This window comes from Tympanuchus pallidicinctus, unplaced genomic scaffold, assembly GCF_026119805.1.
Source record: "Tympanuchus pallidicinctus isolate F22 unplaced genomic scaffold, pur_lepc_1.0 scaffold2, whole genome shotgun sequence".
NCBI classification, from domain to species: domain Eukaryota; kingdom Metazoa; phylum Chordata; class Aves; order Galliformes; family Phasianidae; genus Tympanuchus; species Tympanuchus pallidicinctus.
Genome location: NW_026294721.1, coordinates 7,157,681 through 7,184,099, shown reverse-complemented (window position 1 = coordinate 7,184,099; position 26,419 = coordinate 7,157,681). Strand labels below are relative to the sequence as shown.

Here is a 26,419-nt window from a genome sequence, read left to right as displayed (position 1 = left end):
TGAACTCAAAAGCATTTTAATGTCACTTAAAAAAAAAGAGAGAGTAACATTTCTAACAACCTGCAGTTCCTTGGGTAGTCCCAGTAATCATACCTAGTTAAAGAAAGCCTTTCAAGGGCCAAATACTTCTTCAACCATTTAATTGATATGACCTTGAAGCATTCACAGCACTCTCCAGTAACATTCAATGAAAAGCAGATGTTGGCAAAGGGTTGCTGAAACAGGCTTTTATTCTTACGATGGTTTGATTCTCCCACACAAATCCCACTTCTGGTAGGAAAAAGAACTTTATGGAACAGACACGATTTGCTATCACAGATACCCCTGTGTTCAGTTTTCATAGAATTAGATTGGAAAAGACCTCTAAGATGATCTAGTCCAACCATCCACCTACCATCAATACTGCCCACTAACCATGTCCCTAAGAACCACATCTCCACCTTTCTTGAACCAAGGACAGTGACTCCACTACCTCCCTGGGCAGCCTGTCCCAGTGCTTGACCACTCTTTCAGGGAAGACATTTTCCTTATATCCAATGTGAATCTCTCCTGGCACAACGTGAAGCCATTCCCTCTCATCATACCTCTAGCTACCTGGGTAAAAGAGGCTGATTCCCCCTTTGTCACAACCTTTTCAAATAGAGCTTGGTGATGTTTGAAGGAACTCAGGTTTTGGAACCTATGGGGGAAGGAAAGTTTTCAGAACCTTAGATCCACAAAAGGTTAATCCTTGTGAAAATTCAGGCCTGGAAGCTATGTGATAAGAAAGCTCACAATTATGAGCACTGTACCAATGCAGCAGGCTGAAATCAAGATGATCTTAGCATTATTTGTTTGTTATCTGGGAATAATGGATTTTTCTGGCACAGTAGAGTGATACAGGCTTGTAGCTGTTCTGTCCTATTGTCCTCATCATGGAAAATACAGACGTGCAAATGACAGCAAGTGCTTTGCTAATGCACCACTTGTCTGAGGCACATGGCTAGCAGTAAGTTCCTCTACTTCTGAAAAAACTAGTAACTTGTGACAACTGGGATGGAAGGAGGAGGTCCACGATCTTTAGTGTCCCTTCCAATCTAAGCTATTTCACAAGCATTCTAGAATATGGAAACAGTTTTAAAGATCTCCAGCTTTAACATGCAATTTTGCCAATGATTTGCCACACAAAGTAAAAAAAAAGTCATTTAACCTCTCTGAGCCACAGCTCACTCACTCACACTTCAAAGGCACACATAGCATTGTGCCTATCTGAGTGTTAAGGGGGATCGGGAGCTTAATCTGACCAGCACCGTTTCCAAGTCTCTCTCAATCTCAACATCGAGCTTTTAACACTTGGTACTAACACATATGCATTCTTTGATAGTTGTTTTGTTTGGTCAGAATGATTACTGCCAGGGCTTGGTGGGGAGGTACAGACCTACCAAGAAGGGACAAAAAGCTGCAGCTCACCAGCTATGCTGAACAAGTGAAAGGGCAAAATACACACACACACAAAAAAGCCAACTGCAAATCTACTCTATTTCTGCACATACCTGTCACTCTGACTGTAAAGTTTCCCAGGACCTCGTTGGAATGCCTTGGCTTGCAACTGTACAGCCCCGAATCATCATATGACACATTGATTATCTTCAACAGTTTTTGTCCAATATGAGTTCTGTTGGAAGGTGCAATCCCAATACCATCTTTAAACCAGAAAACTGACACAGAAGAGCTTTGAGTGTTACAGGAAAGTTCAATGGTATCTCCACTTCCAAACACCAACTCTTCCAGAAAGGCGGTCTCACTTCTCAAGTATTCTGCAAAGGGAAAAAGAGAGGGAAATGAGTAAATAAGAGTACGTATCAGAGGATGAAAGAGTATTTTTAAAAGTATATTGTATTTGCTCTACAGATGCTTCCATGTGTTCAGAAGACTCTCACACTAGTGATGACAGCGAATCCTGTCATGGGCTGCACAATTCTGTTTTACAGTAGAGCAATAACAAAAGGAAAAGTCTGAGCTCAGAAGGCTTCCCACAAAGGAACACGAGGCATGATGGTTTGACCGTCTTCAGACTCACATACAGTGATGTACAAAGCCAACATTTTCTCATTACACATCTCATGCTTCTTCCAGCTTACAGCAGCTCTGAGAAGTCATGCTCTGCCAGGCACAAGTCTTCTTGGTTTTGTACACTATGGGATGCTAATTCCTAGCAAAGACTCTCTGGTGCTACGATTATATAACTAACAAATAAGTAATGCAAAACAAATCTATTCCCATGATCTAAACTCAGGTGGCCCAATTTTACCTCTGATAATAATCAGATATGAATAGAGATCTTAATTTTGCTGCTTACATATATGCATAGATTAGAATATTACTGTGAAACCAATGTGATTATAGCAATTCAGAACACCTGAGGATGGTGTTCTGATGATGATTTGTCTTGAAGTTGTTGTTCCGCTATTAAGTCAAAGAATTGGAGGAGGTAATTAAAGAAAAACGTACTGCTTTTCTCCCCTTGTCGTGCAACTTTTCATTCTCATGGAACTTTAAAAATATAAAAATGCTTCAGTCAGTAGTCTTACATAGAGAAAATGATGAATTCCAAGGGCCTGAAAATGTGGTATTTCATGGGAGGTATCATCCCACAGTAGGCAAAGCCCACACACATTGGGGTCACAAAGCACCTTTCCCTTATACTCTGGCAGCAACTCCAACTCAAATATTTCTGGGTTTGGCTAGAATGCTGTGGTATTCATATAGACAAGGGTTTCTTTTATTATTATTATTATTTTATTATTTTTAATGAAAACATTTTCCCTGAACGCATATGCTATTAGTAAAAACAGAAGCTGAAGGAGCATCAGCATCTCTCTCCTTTCAGAGCAGCTCCTGCTGCAGTTCTGTGCTCACCCATGGACTGTCTCTTCCCATCAAGAAGCTCCTTGGGAAAATACAGTTGAGAAAAAGAAACTTGCAGCATAAGGTAAAGAAGCATTTTCTGTTTCAGCTGCTGATTTCAGGATAAAGCCTTCCTTCTCTGTACTATAAGTATTTTCTCAATGGCACCAACTTTGGCTTTAGATTAAAAGTCCCTCACGCAGCTTTGCATGCAGTGCTGGGTGCTGATCTTTCTTGACTCTAATGGAAGCTGTTCCTAATTTAACCTACTGGAAAACAAACCCCATGCAGCTGAACCATTCCTCCATACAAAATGCACGCTTTTACCTGACCTTTGGTAACTTGTGCGTTTTGGCTTTTGCATCTTAAACCTACCAACAGGAACAAGCCCAGAATGAATACAAACCAAATGAGGCTTTTTAGTCATTTAAAAGGAAGTCACTTTTTTTCTGAAAGTGATAATGAACGTGTGTGAATGACAAAGCACTAATGCAGTTTTATAAAACATTACAAAGGAATACCAAAATGAAGAGTAAATTCACTTTTGACTCAGAACAATTAGGGTTTGCAGTTATTCTGAAGAAAGAAATCTCATCTCTTGCTCATTTTGACATCTCTGCCCCTTGACAGCTCAGCTGGCCCCCAGCAGACATCTCGTTGCCCACTGCATGCACACCTTGGTCCTACTGACTGTATTCAGTCCTACTGACTTCATTCCTCCTGAGTACAGTATCCAGAGATTTCAAGGAGTGGCTACTTGAAAACGAGAACAGTACTGACATTTTTCAGCTCTTTAAACAGCATTTCAAATTTCAGTTTACACACCTATGGCTAAAAAACAAACAGAACCCAAGTCAGAGACCTCCACAAAGTTGAATGTGCTTCACTATTTTGTCTAACAGAGAATGAAGATTTACTATTATTATTGTAATACCTCACCCAGCTTTCAAATATGACAAATGCAAAAGCAGAGACTGAGGTTACAACACCTATCACCCAAGCATCAGTCCTGGGTCCTAAGAGAACCATCCACGCTGTAGGATAGCAGCAAATCCCTTTAAACCTTCCTGCACTTTGGCTGATGCCCTCCCTATGGCTGGGGACTGTTTGTAGGTGCTATGCCAGAAGCATGAGCGAGGGATGACAGAGCCTGTAGGATGCTCATTGACCCCATACCACCTTGCACAGTGCAGTCACCTTCAGCTCCAGGATACTTTGTTCCCTTGTTTCTTCTCTTCACTTGTGAGCTTCCCACTGAAATATCTTCTTACAGCTCCACTTTTTGAAAAATCCCAATGTTCGGGAGCATTCCTTTCAGCTCCACCTCCTCAAGGGAGCATCCCAAAGCTGGGGCATAGCAATTCATCATGCATTTCATAAGTAGATGGCCCTGATCACACTGCCCAGGGTGGAGGGCTCAAGGCTCAGCACCCTCAGCTCTCTGAGTAGAATATCCCTCACGTGCCCCTCGAAATCCCAGGGAGGGTTTTCTCTGACGTGCACCAAGAGGCTCTCTGATGGCTTGTATTTTTCTCCGTCCAAACTGTATTTGCCATTTTACCTGTGTGTCCTCACAGTGGGAGCTGAGGGTTTCTGTGCTGTGTCTGGATGAAAAGGTAAGAGATATGGTTTATTGTCTTGTGGTAGGAACAGTAATGGGAGGATGGTTGAATTAGATGATCTTGTAGGTCCTTTCCAACCTTGTGATTCTACAATCCTACTGCCAGAAATGGGAATCAATCTCTCTTTTCTCCCCAGAGTTTGGATACTTCTGGAAGTAAACTGACTTGGTCTTTCACTTAAAAACCTAAGCTGTGATTTAGAAAATTGCCTTTAAGAAACCATATCCACAAACAGTTTGCCTCAGTCATTTGAAAGGGTCAATTTATCTTTCACCTGTTGTGTTTGTTTGCTTTGGTGTGGGATGGGGGTTCCCCTGGAAAAGCTTAAAATAGTTTTCCTAATAATAGACAGGTAAACTGTTTATTCAGTATTACCACTGCAGTATCTATGCAACTGTTACCAGTCAATATTTCTTCCAAAGACCTTAAGAAGTGTGCTGCGTTCTATTGCCTCCCAGGACTGTTTTTATGTGTATGCATGCGCACTAGCAGGAAAGCAAACTTTTTTCCTAGAGAATATGCACAACCATGACCAGTTCTCAAGGTTATTTCACAAGTCATATCCTTTTTTTTTTTTCTTCCCAAAAGCAAGAGATTATGGGAGAAAAAAAATCTCTAGTGTTTAGCTTGGCTATCCCCAACAGCGACTTTGGAAGGGCTTCTCAAATGGAAAAGCAGATGTTGCAAATCTGCCTTATCTACGGAGCAACTGTTGACTCTGTTGTGCAAATCCTAATTTACATCTGCATGAAAGGTTTCAGAGATTAAATGGCATTCAAGGAGGAATATTAGCTTTTCTCCCTCCCTCCAGCCCTCCTTTGAATGGATTTACTACTGGCAATTAGCTTTCTGTTCCACCGGCCAAGTAGAAAACAGGATTCATCAAGACTCTACAGTATCCTCCTTTTAATGGACTGTTTTCTCAAATCACCCAATTCAGATGCCTAGAGTCAGAAGGAGAAATAAATCGTCACAAAGCTAAAATAGTTACAAAAACACTTTAGCCAGGAGGATTTCCTTCTGGCAAAGCCCTAAGGAGTAAAAAAGAGAACAAATCAAAGGGGTCTCCTGGCTACATCCAACAAACATGGGAATGCAAAACCCCAGGAACACAAAGCTTTGGTTCCTGTCCCAAGGACAGCCTTTAGCTGTGAGTTTGCTGGCTTAAAGGAATAGACTCGGATGGGTATTTTTCTTAAAATTAGGCCACACTTTCAATAGTTTCTAGTGCAAAACGAACAAAAAAGAAATTACCAATTACAACCCTTGTCTATCCCTACAGTTCTGCACGCTTTTTTTTTTTTTCTTCTTCTTTTCTGAAATAAAATTAATACGAAATGTCCTCCACCAGCCCACCTCACCCAACCACGGTGGTCAAACTGGTCAATCCTGACCACTTCCTATGCAGTGCACAGTGATGGGACACTTGTTGCACAAATTCTAGGAGGAGCATAAGAGACCATGACCATAGGCCATTCCCTTGGAGCCTGCCTCTCATTCACTCAAGGGTGATGGCCAACTCAGCCTTTGCTTTTAGATGAAGTGACAAACTTGTAAGGGAGAAAGGAGGCCAACCAAAACTGTTGGCTGAAGGCTGTCCTGGCCTGGTATCAATAGATGGATCCCATCACAAAATGGCTGGGGTTTTACATTTTCAGTCTTAGTGTCTGAGGAATTTCAAAAAGCTCATCACCATACTAAAGAAATCACAACAACCTTGTTCTCAAACCAATGGAGGCCTATGAAAACTAAGGCTCAGACTGGGGCTTCCCAATGGCCAGAGCAAATCATCTCCAGGCTACACTGCAGCAGAACAGGTTTCCAGCAACATGCTGAAATAACCAAAAACCCCATGGAGCAAAATCACGCCCTGCAAGCATCAGCATGTGACACTGCCCTGTTAGAGGAGGCCAACTAGCTGGGTTTTACAGGTGACATGCAGCAGGCAATCAGCAGCCAAAACAACATGTTACACATATGAATGGTCCACAAGGCACAAAGAAAGGACAGAAACTGAATCTTTGGGAATGTTTTTAAGTTTCGTTAAAAAATCATTGAGTTATTTCCCCTGGGCTCCTCCTCTCCAGCCTTATTGCCTTCCTTAAACCCTTCAAAAACGTATTGCTGATGGAGCTCTTGAGTTTGGAGAAAGTCTTCAGCTTTCTGGATGAATTATAGAATTTGGTGAACTCTACCTGAACATTGACCACATTCTTAGTGCTTCTGCAGATGAGTTTTTGCCCAGTTTGTTCTGTTTGTTCTGTTTATTGACACCAGGCCCACCAGTTGAGGTTCACCACAGAATAACTTTCTAAGGGATGCAAAGAATTGGAGCCCCGCTACAACTCCAACCTGGTCACTTCAATGAGTCCCTGAAGTGCACTTGGAGATCACATGGAAGCAGAAAAAATTTGCCATAAAGCCTGCCCCAACCTTTCCCCTTCGGTTCACAGCTATGCAGTGACCAAATCCCAGCTCCTCCGTGTTTCCATTCCACTTCCAATGCGCGCTCCTCTAATCTTCATTTAATGCAGGCAGCTGGCTGTAAATACCCCAGAACAATGACTTTAATCCTAAGGATCCTGAAGCCCCCCTTCCTCCCTGCACCAAAACTAAAGAAAAATTAAAAGAACATCCTCATGTCAGCAAGATGGAGAAACCAAGCTAGCCATTTGGCCAAAAGAGCAGAATAACACAATGAGCTAAATTTTGCCTGGCCCGCTAATTAAAAACGGAAGCTACCATACTCCTGAGCCAGCGATGGGAGGTGGGGGGAGTTTTCATGCTATTCAAAAACTGGCTTCCAACTGGGACCATATTCACTCCACATTAATTGTCATTCCAACTACGAGCGTCCTAGTTTCAAAATGAAAACTACTCTCCAGCGTAGCTAGTGAAAACCAACACCAGTTTTGAGGCATTAAACAAAATTTATTGATTGCATTTTCCCACCCACTAAAACTTTAATAAGCATTAAACCTCAAACTCCTGGCCCTGCTTCCTCCCTCTACCCTCTCTCTCCATAAAAGGGGTCAGGCCCCTCTATATGGAGATTAGGACTTTATGTTTGGTATTTGTTTATGAGCCTATCAATTGCCTGTATTTCAGGAGGGGGGAAAGCACATCTAAAAAAACCCTCCCGTACATGGATTAAGAGAGGGCAAAGGTTTAGGGTAGTTTTGGTGGCTTTTTTTTTCCCAACTGATTGTCAGGTTTAGATATATTACGGATCATGTTTACATGAAAAAGTGAATGCTCCCCTTTTTTGTAAGCTTCCCTTGAGTTACATAAAATGGCATAATTCAAAGATCCCTATTACTGAGTAATAAGACACAGAACTTCCAGTCTTCTCTGCCAGCTGTTTTCAGCTGTGTAAAAGGAAAAAAGAAAAAAAAAAAAAAAAAAAGGAAAAAAAATGGGGGCCACTCTGTCTGCATACTTACCAAAGAAAACAAAGGCCAAACATCTGAAATGCAAAGGTTGGTGATTAAGCCCAGAAATCCATATCTAGGCATCAAAATGAATAACCAGATTTTAAGAGTGCTTAAGAGCTTGAAATGCAGATCCTGATCTGGCTCAGCATCTTTCAAACCCAAGCCTGTTATTTCAATGCCTCAAGCGGGATGGAGGTGCCAGGTACCCAAAGTTGCAGGAGCCCAACGCTAATCTCCTGTTATGAAGTCTGAGCCAGTTCAATCTGAAGTGAGGCCACTGAGCAACAAACCCAGATTTTATTATTTAGAAAGCACAACTCATATCAATACTGCAATGCTTTGTCCCCATCCTAAACTCAACTCTTACACTTCAGAGGTGGTAAAAATGGTGGATATCAAAAATTCTTTTATTTCTCTTCTGTAAAGAGGGCTGCTGAAGGGAGTAGATGGTTTGGAGTTCACTGCTCTGTTAAATCAACCTTACTATATTTTTTCAGCTTGTTTGACTTGCTGTTTCTGTATACATTTGTGTTTTCACCTCTCTGCATTCAAATCCCATGCTAGCATTTGTTCTGTGCTTCTCACAGGAAACTTGCTCAGCTCTTTATTTGTATTAAGTCTACGGACTTATAGAAAACAGACTTGGAAAACAATTCCTAAATTAGCAGGATTTACCAGCATACATGCATAGGCACAGACACAGGGCTGCATACCATCTTGCCCAAGCGTGGCCTTTTATCATTTCCAGCAGCAACAGCAGGGCATCGAGTTCAGCAGAACGGCACTTTTAATGGTCTCGTGCAACCATATCTATTACAGCAGGTTTTGGACTGCACATAATAAATTAAGGGAGAGTTCAAGGAAGTCATGCGTGTCTCGGTTCCCACTCCTTTCAAACGGTTTTAATGCTCCCAAATCACTGTCCTCTATTTACTGAGCTACGCTGGGTTCCAGATATGCCAGTAGCAGGTTTGACATCTCCACATGCAGCTATTTTAATGATGCTACAAGGAAATGCATGCTTTGCAGAGTCCCATGCTGAGGCACAGCCAGTCTTGACTGTCTGTGGGACCTTCCTCAGGCTCTCCGATCCCATCCCTGTCCCCCACAGACTGACCTTTCCAGCTTTTCTTTATGCTTTCCTAACAAAAACACGTCTAAAACCTCCTTCTCCCTGTGAAGAAGTGTCCAATGTTCCCTGAGAGACAGATGCCACTGCAGCAGCAGGGTTGAGCATTGCAATGGCATGGAGAAGGAGAAAGCCAACAGCTGTTTCTCTTCTGCTGACAACATCGTGGAAGATAAAAAGTGAAGCCAGCAGCCTGGATTGGTCTGAAAGCCAAGCAGAGATTGTAAACTCCAGGTGGGCTTCCTTGGGCAGGATGGGTGCAATTGGTGGATGAACCACCGTATGGCAACACTTTCACAGACAAAGTTGGAGGACCTCCTCATGTTTTCATCTGTTTCTCCATGTAGACACATGTACCTATAAACAGTGAGGCCACTGAGTGGGCAGTGATCCAAAACCTGGACTCTGAGCCCTTTCAGAGGACCAGCGGCTAATTCAAAGCCATGTCCTCCTCTCTGCTGTGAGCTACTCTTACAGCTACTTCTCCTCACCCCAAATCAGGCAGGCGTACGCAATGGGTGAAGCCAGCAAAGACTGCATCACTTGTCCGCACCTCATTTGCTATGCACTGAGAGCAGGGGAGCAGAGGAGATGAAAATCTCACTTCAAACATTTACACAGGTTTTGAAAGCGCCCTGAGAAGCTTTCAGGTGCTTTTTGCCAGGACTAACACATTCCACTGAAGCCATTCCCTTACACAGCATGCAGATGCATAGACTTGTGGAATCATAGAACCATTAAGATTGGAAAAGACCTCTAAGACCATCTAGTCTAACTGTCAACCATCCCCACCATGCCCACTAACCCACCCTGTCTCTCTGCCACATCTCCATCTCGAACACCTCCACGGATGGTGACTCCACCATCTCCCTGGGCAGCCTGTTCCAATGCCTCACCACACTTTCTGAGTTCAGGTTCCAACCTGAACCTCCCCTGGAACATCCTAGAAAGCATTTATGCTGTGTGGGATCACACAGAAGAAATGATGGCAAGCGAAGGTTCCAGGAGCAAGATGCTACTCTCTGATATTCAACACTAAATGAAACATATGGCAACTGTAACATAGTATCTACAATTAAATTCTATGGTATTTACTGTATTTATACTGTATCCTAGCAGGGCTAGAAGCTAGGGGGAAGGGCCACAACAGTTAAACGGGTTTACAGGGTATCCAAAAGCCAACACCAGCACACTCCAACAGTGGCTGACATCCTTGCTTCCAAGGCAGTGAAATCAGCAGCGTGGAAAGCCTGAAACTTATTTTTATGCCTGATTACAGATCTTGAGTGCTCAACACTGAGCACTCACCCATTACACTGCTGACACTGATGCCTTTGGGCTGACCAGGAAGGAACGTTTCATGCTCGATCATCACTCACTCCACTCAAAGAAGGAGGTGGGTGATGGATTTGGAAAAAATTTCAGGAAGGGATGCAGAGAAGACACCATCTGCTGTTTCTTACTTTTTTTTTTTTTTTTTCCCTCCTTTCTGTAATTTATCAGTTTGCAAAGTGGGAGGCTGAGTTTCCTCACAGCCCGCTCTTCCTTCAGCCTTAGGAAGAAGGAGGCTGCAAGGAGCAAGGAAGGTGATGGCCAAGGAGTTCTGGGCTCCCAGCCCTGCGGTTCCATTTGCCAGGCGCCCAACCCAACACGCTGCATATAAAGAGGCTTTCTGAGTTTTCCCTGGAAAAACAACAAAAAAAACCCACATGCTTTCATGCAAAGCTGTGGGAGCATGCGTAACACGCTGGCTGTAAAATGAATGCATTTTTTATTTGATTTTGCAAGCGTTCCCTACCGTTCCAACTGTATTCATTTGCAGCTCGTGTCTTACACAGTAAATACCAGCAAAGTTATGCACCTCCATTTACCACCCGCCCCACTCCTGCACGAATCCTCAGCCCATTAACATAACTATTTAAACTGGACATGTTTTCTTCAACATTCCCCCTCTTTCATAAACTGCCAAGTGACAGTTGTTTACTGTCAACATGCCCGAGTGCTCCAAGCCAGGGAGAAATATGCCCTTTCAAAAGGCGGACCTATCGGCTAGCAAAGGAAGATTAGAATCTGGCATTTTCCTCTTCTCCCTCCCCAGAAATGCTTTATTTGTAGGGATGCGCATGATACAGATCAGCAGAGATGGTGCTGTGCTTAATTCCGATCATTCTTTTAATTAAAGACAGGCTCACGCAGGGTTTATCTTGGGTTGCACATGTGAGTTGTCAGCGCACACCAAACTCCTTAATCTTCCCATTGCAACTGCTTTCCCTCCTCATCTTTAGCTCCGATAGCCCAAGCACACAGCGGGGAAGCAGCATGCTCATCTTGCCCAGGTCCTGCTACTGGCGAGCAGTAAAATTCTTGCCCTGAGGATCTATACAGAGAAGTTAAAAAAATCAGGGGAAAAAAAAATCCAATCACCACTTACTTACTAAGCTGCTGAGATATTTTGCTGGGAGGGAATTTCTTGCTCTTGAGTTCTGCACACGAAAGGGGGTGGAATAGGAGAAAAAAAAAAAAACAACACAACCATAATCCTCTGAAAAAAGTGGTTCCCCATGCCTGCATAGAGCAATAGGGGAGCTCTTAGTGGGTTTACTTCTGAGTACCGCTGCTTTACCAGAAATATCACCAGCTCCTGCTCTCCTACAGACATCAGGTCACTGTCATACCATCCAACGGCATCCAGTATGGACCTGGTGACAAAAGCTTGCCTCGCTTGGTACACAGTGAAGGTGGGATGAGATGGAATGCAGACAGCCCCACCAGGTAGAGCCAAGAACATCCCCACTTGAAACTTGAGTTTCCTCACTTGGGTCATTAGAAAACTTTCCAAACAATCTCTATTTCTGCTCAACAGTTGCTTCCACCACAATCTGTGAAGGGCTTCAGCCTGCTCCCTTGGAAATTTCTGCTTGGGATTAAATAGGCACGAGATGAGGACCTTGGTATAACTTTTAAAGGATGACAGGCAGCAGCAGACAACAGAACTTCTGAAAAACCTGCCCCTGAAGGGTCTTTATAAACTCTATCAAGCATCCAAATAAAATCAAAACTCCAATTCTAGAGAGATTTTCAGCCCTTGGACGGGGAGAGCATGGACTTAGTAAGCGTTGATCTCAGCACATAGATCCAGAAACATCTTCTCTATCTCCTTGCCCTCAAATGACAGCCCCTATGGATGCGACCCTGGCTTTTCCCAAGGAAAATGCTCCCCCCAAAAGCAATAAAAATAAAAACACTGCAATGTGCTAGAATGCATTACACAACTCTTAGGACCGGGTGCAGGCACTCATTGCGGGGCAGCGCACAAAGATTTGTAGCCACAGAGAGCAGCCGCAGCCTTCGTCCTTCCCTCACCCACAGCCTTGGAAGCCTCTGCTTCTGAGTCATTAACACGTTTAACCCCTCGCAACCTGCGGAGATGGCACAGCCCCAAACTCTCACAGATGCTGAACGTGTAAGCACATGGTAATTGTTTTGCATACGGTTCTGCGTGATAAAGAAACTCCGAGGCGCTTCCAAGTTTTAATAGAACCTTTTTATTCTATCAAGTCTTTATCTTCCCCCCTTCTGTGGCTTTGGGAAAGCAATGCCAGCTCACCAAAGCTGACTCCCCCTCTGCTACAAATACCGCACCTTTTTTAGATGAATACATCTGAAACTGAAGCAGTTACTGGAGAAGTGTTTTCTCGCTTTGCTGCACTGTGATTCTTAAAAAAGAAAGAAAGAAAAAAGCTTTGCTAAATTGTGTAACCTGAGTGTCACAGCAGAAAAAAAATAAGATCTAACCTCCCTGTCCACCTGGGCACTGCAACTCCCCCTTATCAGGGTGATACAGGGCAGGTTTACGTCTCATTACCTTTCACATTTTAACTACCAAGTTTACCAAAGGTTTTACTCCACTGTTATCGCACAGTTTTTGTTTGCTTTTGATATTATGGAAACTTCCTGGTCATTTGAGCCAAGGAGCTGATACTTAGGGGGAAAGAACATCACACATTGGGATCACAGTGCTGTCACGGCAGGAATAAAAAGCCTTTCTCCACTCATCCAGGTCTCTACATCCTATCTCTGCCACCCGGCAACCTGAACTGTGAGCTATCAGGAAGGGGGCATCAGGGCTGGCGGCTCCAATTCAGAGAAAAAGTACCAGATCACACAGATAAACGGCCCCAAGAGTGGCCAACAGCAAGCCGATAAGCTATGGAGGAGGCCCAGGAGAAAAAGGCAATGAAAGACCTCATATGAGGCTTCAGTCGTGGTTTAGCTAGCTGTTTGCTCAGGGGGTGCTTTGGGACTTCTCCTCTGGCGGGTGCTGAGTCAGCAGGCTGCTTCAAAAAGCCAACAAAACGGTATGCAGAGCCAGACCAACCGGCTGGCAGGGCACAGGGAAAGTTACGAGCGTGCAGCACACTGAGAAAAAGGGAAGTCCTCTCAGACAGGGAAAGGAAATAAAAATCGAGTGGGTTTCATTGATGCCCGGGTTTAGCCTAGCTGGGAAAAAGTCACCAAACTCACTCTATCCTTTATAGAGCTACTGTAAATTTGTAGCATTCATGATCAGTATCCCTTCCCAACAGTGCCGATGTGTTCAGGGGATTCATAAAAGTGAACGTGCTGGTCAAAGTGGCTTAGTTTAATTGCAGGATTTAATTAGCAGATCAGCACTTTTGCGACACAATCTTCAGATTCACTTTCATCATGTTCCCTATCCAGTGCTGTTCATAAAGTCTTAATTAAAAGGGAAAAAAACCCTCAGATTTAATTGGAGTGACCTCTGTCAATACGCGGTGCTATACAGCTGCTGTCAGGTGCTGTAACGAGTCAGTCCCTGCACTGCCATAGGCTCTCTGGTTCTCTATTTGCTAGGTAAGAGACAACCAAGAAAAGCCATATTTCATCACCTTTTCCTTTGTCCTCTAATTTAATCCCTCAATAAAATATGCTAGACTCAACATAAAGGACTTCATTACCTTCTTCTGCAGCTATTCTTAAAGAACAAATGGATCAACTTTTTACCTCAGCACTGTATCACTCATAGCACTGAATCCGAAGGATTTCAGGTCTCGGGCACAAGATCAGGAGCACTACCCATTTACAATGGGCCCTTTATAGAGTTTCAGAACACTTTCCTGAAGGGAACCGCTCCGGTGCTGTGTGGCACACACTCAGCACAAGGGCAATTTAGGGTGAACTTTGGAACATCTGGGTATACAAAGCTCAGCAGAGCGGCCTGAACCTCTGCCATCGGCTGCACAAAACCTATCAGCCCCAGCAAGTGCATCCCCAGTCATTTCCAAGTGGGGAAGTCACCAGAGCCCCTGTGTGCCTCTGCTGGACTGGAACCTGAATTCACACATTCTGCTCTGTGACAACGTGACCACAGCTAAGGGACCATCAGTCCTGGCTCCTAAAAGAGCTCAGCTTTCCGCACAAACTTCAGAATTTAACACACACACATGGCTCTGTAGCACCAGTACCAGAAATCCCAGAAATTCCCCTTTTTTCTATGTACATTTCTGGTAGATGGGATGGATATCACAAGTTTTGCAAAGCAAAACGCTGCCGTTGGTCAGCCCTGCTCTCAGAGCAAGCAGCGTCACTTGACATGCACAAATCGTACCCAGTAATATCTTTATCTGAATACTAATGCAAATTGGACGGGCTTTTTTACAGGGATGTCTATTCTGTGACTGCTGAATAGAGTGACCGCATGCTCAGGGCTGCAAAGGAGTTCACTGACCTCCCTAATCATCTCTGCCATAGCCCCTGAATGACACACACATTCACTCCTGCCTCGCCTCTCCGCTTTCATTCATAAAAAAAAGAGAAAAAACACAACGGGGGGGGGGGGAGGAAATTTTGACATTGTTCTTCCTGCGGCAGCCTCGAGAAAGGGAGAGGGGAGAAACTCAGCCCAGATGAGGCCCCTGGTGTTTTGAGTTGAGCTTCTATTCAGCAACAGCCCCGCCATCTGCCTCCTTCCTGCCAGCAGCCCAACACCTCCCCGCGGAGATGTTAAAACCTGCACCCCTCCACCTCTGCCAGCAGCGCGCGTCCGTATTAGCAAACACACACATACCTCCAGAACGCCTCCCCTCAATGTGTGTTTTATGGAGCTGGGGACAGGCACAAAGCAGTAGCTGTTACAGCCTTCACAGCCCCGTGTGGAGAATTAGATCACTGGGGAAAAATCCTTCCAAGCCCCTTTATGGAAAATAAGGCCTTAGACTGTAAATGCAAAGCCCGGCGAACAACAGCCCTCAGTAATGAGCCAACACCCCATGGCCCATTTGATCAGGAGAAAGAATTTGCTTTTTACCATTCCATTCAAAGGCTGAAAAGCAAAATGTGTTTTTACCCGGCTAGGAGGGTTTATGTTCTTTACAGTTTCTTTTGCACAACCTTTTTCCCTCCAAGAGATGCTGTGGGCTGGGCAATGCCAGGCTTCCCACATCTCCACGCACGTGGCCAGTGTCACCCCTAGGGATATCACTGAGTAGCCCATGGGGAACGGAGCCCAGAATGCTCAGTCTTATCCCACTCCCTGGAGTTGACAGTGACACCCACATGGCCACTGTCAGGTTGATACTGACACACATATGGTCATCGACAGCAGCGAGAGAGCCTTATCCCGACGATTTCCAACTCAAGTGAATCTAAAGTCCTATGATTTTCACTGGAAATCCCAAAGCAGTGATATCCCTCCAGGTTAACCCCTCCAAACTGTCCCCCAAATGACAGCACAGAGACTGCCACACGCTCCCTGCCCCTTCACTTCCACCCAGACACCCACCTCAACGCGCTCGCTGCCGTGTTTGACCCATAAATCAATTCTTCTGGCTGTGAAAAATGAGCCAAACGAGTTACACTAAGAATCTGGGGTTTTATTAGGACTTTCTCGAAAACAAAACCAACCCCCGGCATGATTTATGGCTTTAACCAAAAGGAGTATGAAAGTAATGCCCCCACCCCCGGCCTCCGCGAAGCCCATTTATTCCCCTGTCACTTTTTTGGCAACGGGGGCTCAGAAACCCAATGGTGAACAATGGAAACTTTCTGCCGGGTACATGCAACCCTGGAGCCGGGGGGCTGCGAAGGGGCTTCGAAAAACAAACAGGGGCTCAGGGAGCAGCTGAGGCGGATCAGCGAGAAGTTGCAAACCCACCCGAAGAGCTTTTTTTCCTTAAAACAGCTTTTGTACGGCTTTTCCTCGAGAGGAGGTGTTTAGCGGCTCCTTCCCCAACGCCTCGTCCCTAACTCAATGAGTTGCGACTGCTGGTGCGTAAGAAGCCCCCGCCGCCCCAAGCACCGCGAAGAACCGGAGGCACAGATCCCCAAAGGGCACTCAGCGCCGAGAGAGCCTTTTCAACAACTGTTCAAAATCCATTTTCCCTCCAGAGCACCACCACCACCACGCACGATCCCGCCGCTTTCATTCATAACTCCCGCTCCGGCCGTTCCCATCCGCCCCGCGTACGCTGCCCTCCTTACCTGCCGCCTGCCCGCCGCTTCGCTCTGCTCCGCGCCGCCGCGCCGCCGGCAGCGCTCCGACGGCCGCCGCTAGGCACAGGCACCAGACGGAGCCCCAGGCAGCCCGCATCCCTCCGGCGCGGCTCCGGGGCAGCGAGGCCGCCGCCGCCGCACCGCCGCCCGCCTCAGACATCCCCCAGCCGCATGCTGCCGCCGCTCAGCGCTCCGCTCCGCTGCTGGGCTGCCGGGAGAGGGAGAGAGCTGAATGCGGGAGGAGCTCCGCACGGTCCTCCCGGGGTTGGAGTGGTGGGATGAGGGAGGGGGAAAGGTGAAATGGGGATAGAAAAGGGAATGGGGGTAAGATGGGGATAAAAGGGGAAACAGAGATGAAAAAGGGAAATGGGGGTTAAAGAGGATAATGGGGATTAGAAAAAAGGGAAAACAAGTGAGAAAAGGGAGAATGGGAATAGAAGGGGATAAAAGAGGGTAATGGGGGTAGAAGTGAGAAATGAGAATATGAAGGGAAAATTGTGATTAAAAACGAGAAAATAAGCGATAAAAGAGGAAAATAAGTGATCAATGGGGAAAATAAGTGATAAAGAGAGAAAATAAGTGTCAAAAGGGGGAAATAGCACTTAAAAAGTAATACAAGAAAACTAGTAATAGAAAAAACAGTAACAGAAGAAAAACAGTAGTAAGAGAAAAAATAGTAATAAAATGGAAAAAAAAAAAAAAAAAGCGATTAAAAAGTAGGAGATCCAAGAAGCGCCCGGGGAGGCTCTGAGCGCGGCGGGGCCCTCCCTACCTGCGCAAGCTCCGCGGCCGCCCGCGCACCGCGCATGGAGGAGCCGCCGCCTCCCTCCCGCCGCCGCGGCGCTCCTGCGTCTGCCCGCGGCGGCTCCGGAGCGGAGCGGGGCGGCCGCGCTGTCCCCGCCCGCCGGGCCGAGCCGCCCGCCCCGCCGCCCCGCCCCGCCCCGCTGCCGCCGCGGGGGGCCGCGCCCGCCGCCCGCTCCGCTCCGCGCCCGGCCCCAGCGGGGGCCCGAGGGGGGAGGTGGGAGTGGGGAGGGAGCACGCACGCTTTTTATCTGGGGGTGAAGCGAAGCGAACGGTCCTGGGTTGGCTGCGGGTCCCGTGGCGGTTCTGTGCCGGGACACACGTCCGCACGTTGGTTTTGTTTTGTGACCCTGTAACTGCAGGGTGTGCTTTCTGAAGGGAGGCGGAAGGGCAGAGCTGGAAAGGGATCTGTTGGTCGGGGCGACCCGGGAGGGCGCAGCGTGGTGAAAGGGAGCTCGCTCATTGTACCCCAAAGTGAAGCTGCCGGCACTCCTTCACTCACCGGGGACCCGGAGTTTGTTACCGACAGGAGGAATCACAGCTTACTTGGGGCTCTGCGCTGTGGCAAAATCTGATCCAGTGTCACCGGTGTGTGAACAGCTCTCACGGAGGGTGGTTTTGTGGGCATCTCCCGCACCACCACAACCACCCCACCTGAGCAATGCACACCGCTCATTGCCTCCACGCAGGGAGAAATCACAGCACTGCTCTAGGAGAAATCACAGCACTGCTGTAATCCCCTGATGCAGCAGCACGCTCACCAAAAATAGATGCAAGTATCAGAGCTGGGAACACTTGGCATCGGGGGCCCAAATGCACCGAAGACTGAGTGTAACAGCTATACTCCAGGCTGTTTGGGTCCCAAAGATGTGCACGGAGCTGGGGATGGCTCAGAGCTCCCAGGTTCTGTCCTGACACCTTCATCAGGCGTGGGGGTCTGACATCTCAATACCACCGCATTGTGTGAGAGCAGAGAGGAAATGCTCCATGTCAGACAGACCCTCACCGCTGACACCAGCGGGTTTAAAGGAAAACAATGGAGGGAAAAGCAGTCTGCAGAATACAGCATGGTTATGACACCATCACGGAGGTGGCTTTTTGGAAAAATGAGGCTGAGTTCTGATCTCAGGATTCACAGGAAATCAAAGGGGCATCAGGGTACTCCTGCATGAAGGACTTCAGGTTTGCACTTCCTTTGTAGCAGGGGCATTTTTAAGATTTCTTCTGAGTAACTCTCAAGCAACATGTGTAGAACTGATATGAAGTGCAGACTTGGGGAATTCTTTGTCATTTTTTAGGACTTAATGCCATGAGCCATATATTAGTGATGTGCTCAGTGTCTGAGCCTGTCGCCATCATTGTCCTGGGAAGGGGATTTTGGGAGCCTTAGGAGTGCTTGGAGTCATTCCTTCCTCCTCTCCATCCAGAACAGAGGGACAGGATGGGCTGTGAGGTGTCCCAAAGGCCTTGGTCCTAATGAGTCCTCTTTGGTGACACTGTGTGCTGATGTGGGTGGGGACGGCATGCAGAAAGCAGTGCCCAAATCAATGTGAACTGGAGCAAATAAGTGGGGAGGGTTAGACTGTAATGTAAAATTTAATGTACCAAGAAAGATAGATCAGAATTACCGAGAGCTGTGGTCACGTGAGTCTGAATCCAATCGGGATGAGAAATTTGAAGTGAAGTAAGAAGAGCAAGCTGGAGAGATGCACATCTCTGCTGCAAGAATTGTGTATGGAGAGGTGCTGGCAGAGGTACAGTAATTTGGCAGCCTGGAGAGCAAACAGTTGGAGGAGCAGTGAGGAAAAAGCCTGGAGAGAGCCTGAGGAGGGTGTGAGATTTCCAGCTGATCCCCAAATACTGCTGACTCAGCAGGGCTGGTCCCCAACGAGCATCCCTTCCTCTGAGATGCTGATCACTGAGTTTTCCCAGTCGTTGGAGTAAATGATAGAAATGCTCAGGAGCCTGGAGGGGAGGAGACAGGAATGGCATGTTATCTCACTGCAGGCAAAGACTGCAATGTGGAGAAAAATTGGTCATTCTTTGCACTGCCTTAATACTGCCTGTGTGCTCCACAAGGCAGAGCTCACACACTGCCTGCTTCCAGCCCTGCCACACTGACAGGCCCACTTGTACAGCCGTCTCCTTGCAGTCCCTGCCGTGGCTTTATTGTTCCAAAGAGTGCACACTCTGGGTCAGGCATACAGCAGCATTCTTGAAATCCAACTCCTGGTTGGTGGCTTTTGGTTGTAAGACCATGTTCATCTTCATTCTAGCAAAGTGATATTGAGCTCAGGGACCCTGCGCTAACTGCAGAAATGTGATCCCCTCCCGGAGCGTAGTGATGCCCAGATCAAACACAGCAAAGAATGCAACCTGTGGTTGGGGGGGTTTGGCCTCCACCATCCCTGAAAGGCCTCCATGTAGTATTTGTGGCAGAAATAATTTCATTCATCATTAAGAGAAAAACATTTGTGGTGTGTAAAGTGGCAGTTATGTAAGAAATTGGATTGGAGGTAGATAGGTATTGACTTTAAGATGTTGTGTGGAGTCAGTGCCTTTAATCAACAAGGGAAATGTTTGAATGTTAATAGAACTAACAATGAAACCAGAGTCGTGTTTTGACAAGTATTTCCAAACATTCCAGGAACACTGCGATGCTCTAGCAGCAGGTTTCTTAGGAAGGTAATTGATTGCTCAAGCTATATCAGGGTTTACTGTGTTTACTGTGTGTGAGCAGCCTCACACCGCTGAGGGTGGCTCTGCTGGAGGTGGGGAGGTGGCTGCTTTTAATGAAGGACTGATTTTGTCCCCACAAATTATCCTGCAGGCATGTTAGAAGAGAGGTGAGCTCAATGCTGGAAGCTCCTCGTGAGAAGTTCTTTTCTAGATTATCCCTCCATCCTAGCCCCATTCCTCAAAGTGTTCAAGGCCAGGTTGGTTGAAGCCCTGGGCAGCCCAACTGGGTGGTTGGCAACCCGACCCATGGCAGAAGGAGTTGGATTTTGGTAACCTTTAAGGTCCATTCCAACCCAAGCCATCTGTGACTCTGTGATTCTACGATCATAGAGAATTGAGCATGGTGGTTGTTGTTTCCCTTCATCTGTTGGATTTTGCCCCTTTTTTTTTTTTTTTTTTTTTTTTTTTTTTTCATTGCTGACACATATCACCTCTCTCTGTTCTGAAGATAAACACTGAATCATTCAAAAGTGACCAGAAAAGTGCTGGGGAACAAATGTATCTCTGAGATCAGCCCTGTGAGTCTTTGCCATGCTTTTCTCACTGATTCTGGTTTAAGTCAATAGATCAGATAAATCATTGATGAGCATTTGGAAACATGAGATGGTAGGTACTGCTTGAGAACTTTGTCAACGATTGACCAGATGGTCAAAGGTGGATTTTGTTTTTATGGAGAAGACCCACAGTTTACTCCCAGATTTATTATTAACTGCATAACTCTGTTAGTTTCACACCCTCTTTGAGTATCTCCCGATACTGCAACAGTTTGCCACCCTTCTCTGCATAAGTTGAAAAAGTGAAGTTAGCAAAGCATGAGTTGGGAACCTGATGGAACTGGGCTATCCCTATGGCCAATGAAGAGAGTCAGATGCTTTCAATATGTGATTTTTTGAACTGAACTGGTTCTCATGGTGGCTGTCTCTCTGTACTGATAATGGAGAGATCCTGGATGCTCAACAACCAAGGATCTGGCCATGAGAAAAGAAAAGAGCTAGGAACGACAGGCACAGATTTCACCTCTGATTCTGAGCTGCTATCACTGAAAGCTTCATTTCTCCAAGCATGCTTGAAGTCAGCATCAGTGCCCACCACTATTTCACATTGATGCAACATCTTTAAATCTGAAAAATGATTTCTTTGCAAATCATACCCAAGTATGCTTTCAGTAGTACCAAGAGGCAAATGGCTACTTCTGAAGGCATATCTGCAGCAAAATCCTAGTCTTCCTTAAAAATAAAACCAAAAAAATGCAACCAGAATAACCAGTGGTTTTCAGTCAGTGGTTTTCCATCTTTTTCATTTGCAGACATCGACATTTTTTCCAGCAAAGGTTCAGCCCCTTGTATACTTAAATTGAAGCCTACTGACAATAGGTTCATTTTTCTTGTAAAGTTTTTGTAGACCATTCAGAAGTAGTCAGGGTATCCCCAGAGACCCACAGACTACAATGAAAATGATTGAAATCTGCTATATATTTATTCTTCTGTAACTAAATATGATTTTTTTTAAATTTTTTTTATTTATTTTTTTTTTTTTTGGCCTTGTATTTATACAGACTGTCTACTTCAGCCTCTGTAGTGTCTGGAATCAGGGCCTGGTGGTGAGGGGGACAGAAATTTGCTCCAAGGCAGTGTTATAGTAACATAAATATTATTTAGGTATTTTCAATTGATTTAGTGATATCCCTATGTGGACAGTAACTGTGACATCAGCTGGGAACATTAATGAACAAATCAAGTTGCTCCACTTAATCATTTGTTGCCAAACCTGATGCAAGGAGTGGAGAAGAGTTCAAGTGAATCAGGAGAATAGGAGTAATTGTTGAAAGACTTAATGTAGTTTACACAGAAATGGCTGCTTAATTGCTTCTTAATTGCTCTTGGTAAGCTCATGGGAGGCAGCATGCAAACAGTGCAGATTATACAAACGTCTCCAGCCCAGCTCTGAAGCACAAACCTTGATTTCAGTGTGGGATAGAAGAATATGGAGGTGAGCACTTCAGAAAGCAATGAGGGGCAGCTGCAGCATCTATTGTGCTCACACAAGTCACCCGACTGAGACAGCAAATTCATGTTGTTTTCCAAAACTCAAGCATAGTATTAGTAATATGCCATGGTTAAGACAAAAGGGTTGCATATTGCCAGGAATATATTAGCTCCTCTTACAATTCAGAACACAAGTAAAGTTGGTTGAAAAGGGCATATTTTCTCTGTGGCTGTTGTTGCCTCAAACCATAGAAATATGAAAATATTTGTAATCTCACTACACAGCACAAGGGGGATGGATCATCCACTGCCAGCCTGATTTCTCTAGGCTGCTGTGCAGCCGGGCTACAAGAGACATCTGCAGAGTAAAAAGCATATCCAAATCAAACAGTCCAAAATTTGAAACTATCTTCCTCTCTGTGCTGGGGTTAACCTAGGAGCCAGGCAGCACTCTGTCTACAAACCAACAGAAAAAGAGAACAAGTATTTGCTCCCAGCAAATCGAGCAGCTCACAGGGTAATAAGAAAGGCAAGGACACTACAAAGAAATTATCATTTTTTCTTGAAGGCTTTGTGACAAATTTCCAGCCACTTCTTTGCCAAAATAGTTTCATAAATACTGGAGATACTTGGTTTTATCCTCCCTGAATTCATAGAAACATCGAAGCATGTTCTCACAGGTAGCCACAGTTAATCTGAGCGATCTTGAAATGGCTTCCAGCTTTCAAAAGTTTACATTAAGTAAAGATTATCCAATTATAGTTTTCTTTAAAGATAAGAAAGATAAGGTCGATGGAGATGCTAGATGACTAAAGTATGCTATTTTTTTTCTCATACATTTCTTTCATGGTATGCTGTGAGACAGCTCTAAAATTAAAATACGGGTTTTGGCTGTGCAGAAATATATGACAAAACACTGTAATGTTTGGGATAAGCACAACAGATGATGACAATTGTTGGTCAAAAGTATTATTATTATCTACAAACAAATCATGGCACTGTGGATTTCATCCAGGGTTATATGTTATATTTCAAAATACCCAACTTCAAATTTTTATTTCAGCCAATAAATTAGCTGTAGCCTGACTCAGCCAGTTGAAAATAAATGTTGACTGTTGAGGAAATTATATGCATTATTGAGAAGTCTGAAGTCAGACCAATGGCTGGTTGTGGGTCATTTTGCAGGAGGAATATTGTGTTCGGATAAAGGAAAAGAGAATACATGAGTGTTGTGTTAGGAAATGAAGTTATATTCCAACTTTAAATTCTAATTCTCTTGGTCTCTTATAATGTGTGAAATATATCATATGTGCCCCTACCTCACCACAGCTTTGAAAAATATGTTTCCCTTATGAAAATACACTTGGGCAGATTTCAGAAACCTTGTAAATACTGGTCCTGCTGGGGCTGAACATGAAGTTAACATCTGTTTCAATTGTATCAGTGAAAGACTTCATGGAATGATTGGAAAAAAATAATATTAGTATAATGTAGGCACAATTTTAAGTAAGGCATTGTGGATCATAATGATGATTCTATGATTCAGTGATTCTATAATTCTATGAAATACCTGAATTACACAAAGCAAACAGTTTGTCTATGTTGTCAATGGCTTATCCAGATGGAAGCCACAGTGTAGGGCCATGACCTCGGACCAATGTTAGTCTAAAAGGAAACAAATAATAGCTTGTTGCATGTCCACCTGGATGGCCTGCTGGCATGGAGGAACATGCTGACATGTTCCAGGTTGAATCACCACAGTGATATTAGCTGAGATAAATAAACCATGTTTAAGAAGGTCTTCAAAGCCAGGTGACTTCCATAGGCACACTGAAGTAAGCACTGCTGGTCATATTTTACTAACATCATCCATAAGGAGAAGCACCTTGTGCCATACATAGACCAGGCAACTTTAAGGAATGGTTGAAAGTCTAAAACTCAAGTAATAGTTTGAGAGTGAAGCACTGAAACAACTGATTGGAGCACCTCAAAACTCAAATGGGAATAGGGATAAGAAACCAGGTTTAAATCTGGCCTTGGGAGACTGTTCTTCTCCCAAGCCTTGTGTTACAAACATTAGCTTTCCTTAACAAGACAAAGGTGGACCTTTGATGACAAAGCTTTTTCTTGGTTGCTTAATTATGGCAATTAATGATTAATTTCATCAGCAGTTTCTATTTTCTCTGTCAGTGTCCTCTGGCTGAAGGACACTAAAACTCCTGCTGGCTCAGAGCATCTCAGTGCTGGGCACAACTGTAGCTTATTTTGCATTTAGTTCTGTCAGCATTTCCAATAATTTGGCCAATTTCTGATAGGAATTATTCATTGATATTTGAAGCAGTCTCCGTTTCCTTTGGGTGAGCTGAAACTCCCCAGCCAGTTCACTTGAGTGCCTGTGGAGTACGGCTGGCCCACTGCAGTTGTCTACTCTGAAGGAAATCAGGCTGCATGTCTCAAGATACACAGATCCTTTGGAAAGTTGTTGGGACTCTCTAGTCATAGTCTAGTCTATGACATTTGTTCTTCCTTATAGATGTTACCTGACTTCTGGGCTTCCAGAAGGATACCAGTGCAAGAAAGGACTTGTAAGTAAGTTTTTTAACTTAGTACTATGCCCAGCTTTGAGCAATGAGAAACTCCTCACCAAGTAAAAAGTGAAGACAATATCCACCAGCATGTAGCTCTATCAAATTCCGTATCAAAGATATGTTTATAACAGGTCTGAAGCTGTACCCCATCACAGCTGCAAGATCTTTTTTCACCTGAGGATATGGATGAGTATGTAAACTAGTCTTATACCAAAACATTTGATAAAAGACTGAAAAGTGGGATGTATCTCAGTCAATCTTGAGTGACTACAAGTTCGTCTTCAAGCAGTCTCTTTAACGTTGGTAGGGGTAGGCATCCCCTCCAAGAGGAGCAAGACTGGTGTCTCCAGCAGGGGAGCCCTAGAGCTCCAAAGAGCTGCGATGGGAATATTCAGGCTCCCTGGATATATGTAGGGAATATCCTCGACTGAAACATTGCTGGCTTGAGGTCAAAAAGTTGATTTCAGTAGAAGTCTAAACTTCTGTCCGTATAGTGTTTAGGAAACATCCTGATTTACTTAGTTTAAACAAAGGCAGATATCCGGTTAAAATCCCTGGAGCTGCAGCCAATAAGTGCCTCATTTCAGCACTATGCTTGCAGCAGTGACTACCCACCATAAAAACAGTGTTCGGAGGAATAAAAGTATTAAGAAAATAAATAGTTTCGGTACTTGGATTAGACACAGATTTAAAATATGAGAGGAAAGATGGAGCTAGTAGAGAGAGTCGATAAAAAATAAATAGACAGACCCCAGTGACAATGTTTAATCCAGGCTGCTGCACAGGATGTGTTTTTATGTTGTATATTTGTCTTCTTCCCTCTTACCAAGTACATGAGAAAGGGACTTGCATTGCCATATGTCTCCAGTACAGTTGTCCAGGTACCTAGGTAACATGAATGGAACTATAATATGCATTATCCTGGTTTTGTAAAGGCAGGGAGAGGTTAAATGTCTCTTACAGGAAATCTGGCATAATATCCCAATGTCTCCAAGCCTCATTAAGCCTGTGGCTTAATGAAACATGTTCATAAAATTGTAAAAAATCAAGTTGTAGAAGACCTTGGGAGGTCATTGAGTCCTTCCTCCAGCTCTTCCATTGCCTGATGAAAATCAGCTAGCTTGGCCCTCTCTTTTGCACAGCTCTGGGTGCAGGAGGTAATGGGTATTGATTCCTTCAGCCTTTCTTCCTTCATGACAACTATACTCTGAAAACTGCAGCTGAGCTTCTAGCCACCTGGGGAGGAATGATTTATCTCCTTTATCTGATTTCTATAGCAGCAAAGAAGAGGCAACTTCAGTGACGAGGCTGGAGTTGTCACAGCTTTGCTGACAGATACTACAACTTTGCAAGGTCTTGTGTCTCTAGGCTTGCTACTCACATGAAGGCTGCTTCAGAACTTGCCTTCCTTTAGCCTTGTGTTAGCAGAGAGGGCCGTTGGCCATGGAATCACTTCAAGGTGGTTGCTTGGAGTAGGCACGGAGCTGGTTTGATTGTAGGTGGAAATGGACAGTTTCTTGGTTTATTTGTCCACCTCTTCCTAGCAGCTGGAGTCTTCCAAAACTTCCCTGTCAGAAAATCTGCATGTGTGAGCAAAGCAGCCTGCCTGCAGCCCAGACCATTTGTTGCTGCTGTTGTGGGACTGAGGAGATTGAGGCAATGGGGCTGGCTGGATGGCAGGAATCAGACTCAGTGTCCCCCGTTTGGGCGCTTTGTAGTGACT

General features: G+C 44.8%; 1 protein-coding gene across 6 annotated transcripts in view; it reads right to left on the bottom strand.

The window, feature by feature from the left end:
* FGFR3 (fibroblast growth factor receptor 3) overlaps window positions 1–17,277 on the bottom strand; it is a 49,037-nt gene extending 31,760 nt beyond the window's left edge. For 2 of the 6 annotated variants that reach the window (XM_052682176.1, XM_052682181.1), the window contains exons 1-2: window positions 16,572–17,276; window positions 1,533–1,796 (exon numbers count right to left, since the gene is read on the bottom strand). In XM_052682176.1, the coding sequence (XP_052538136.1) occupies window positions 1,533–1,796; window positions 16,572–16,743 (436 nt within the window). In that variant the 5' untranslated portion in view covers window positions 16,744–17,276. Of the gene's footprint in view, window positions 1–1,532; window positions 1,797–16,571 lie in introns of all 6 variants that reach the window. The other 4 variants (XM_052682180.1, XM_052682177.1, XM_052682182.1 and 1 more) reach the window with 4 other exon arrangements.
* Between the last annotated feature and the right edge of the window lie 9,142 nt (window positions 17,278–26,419).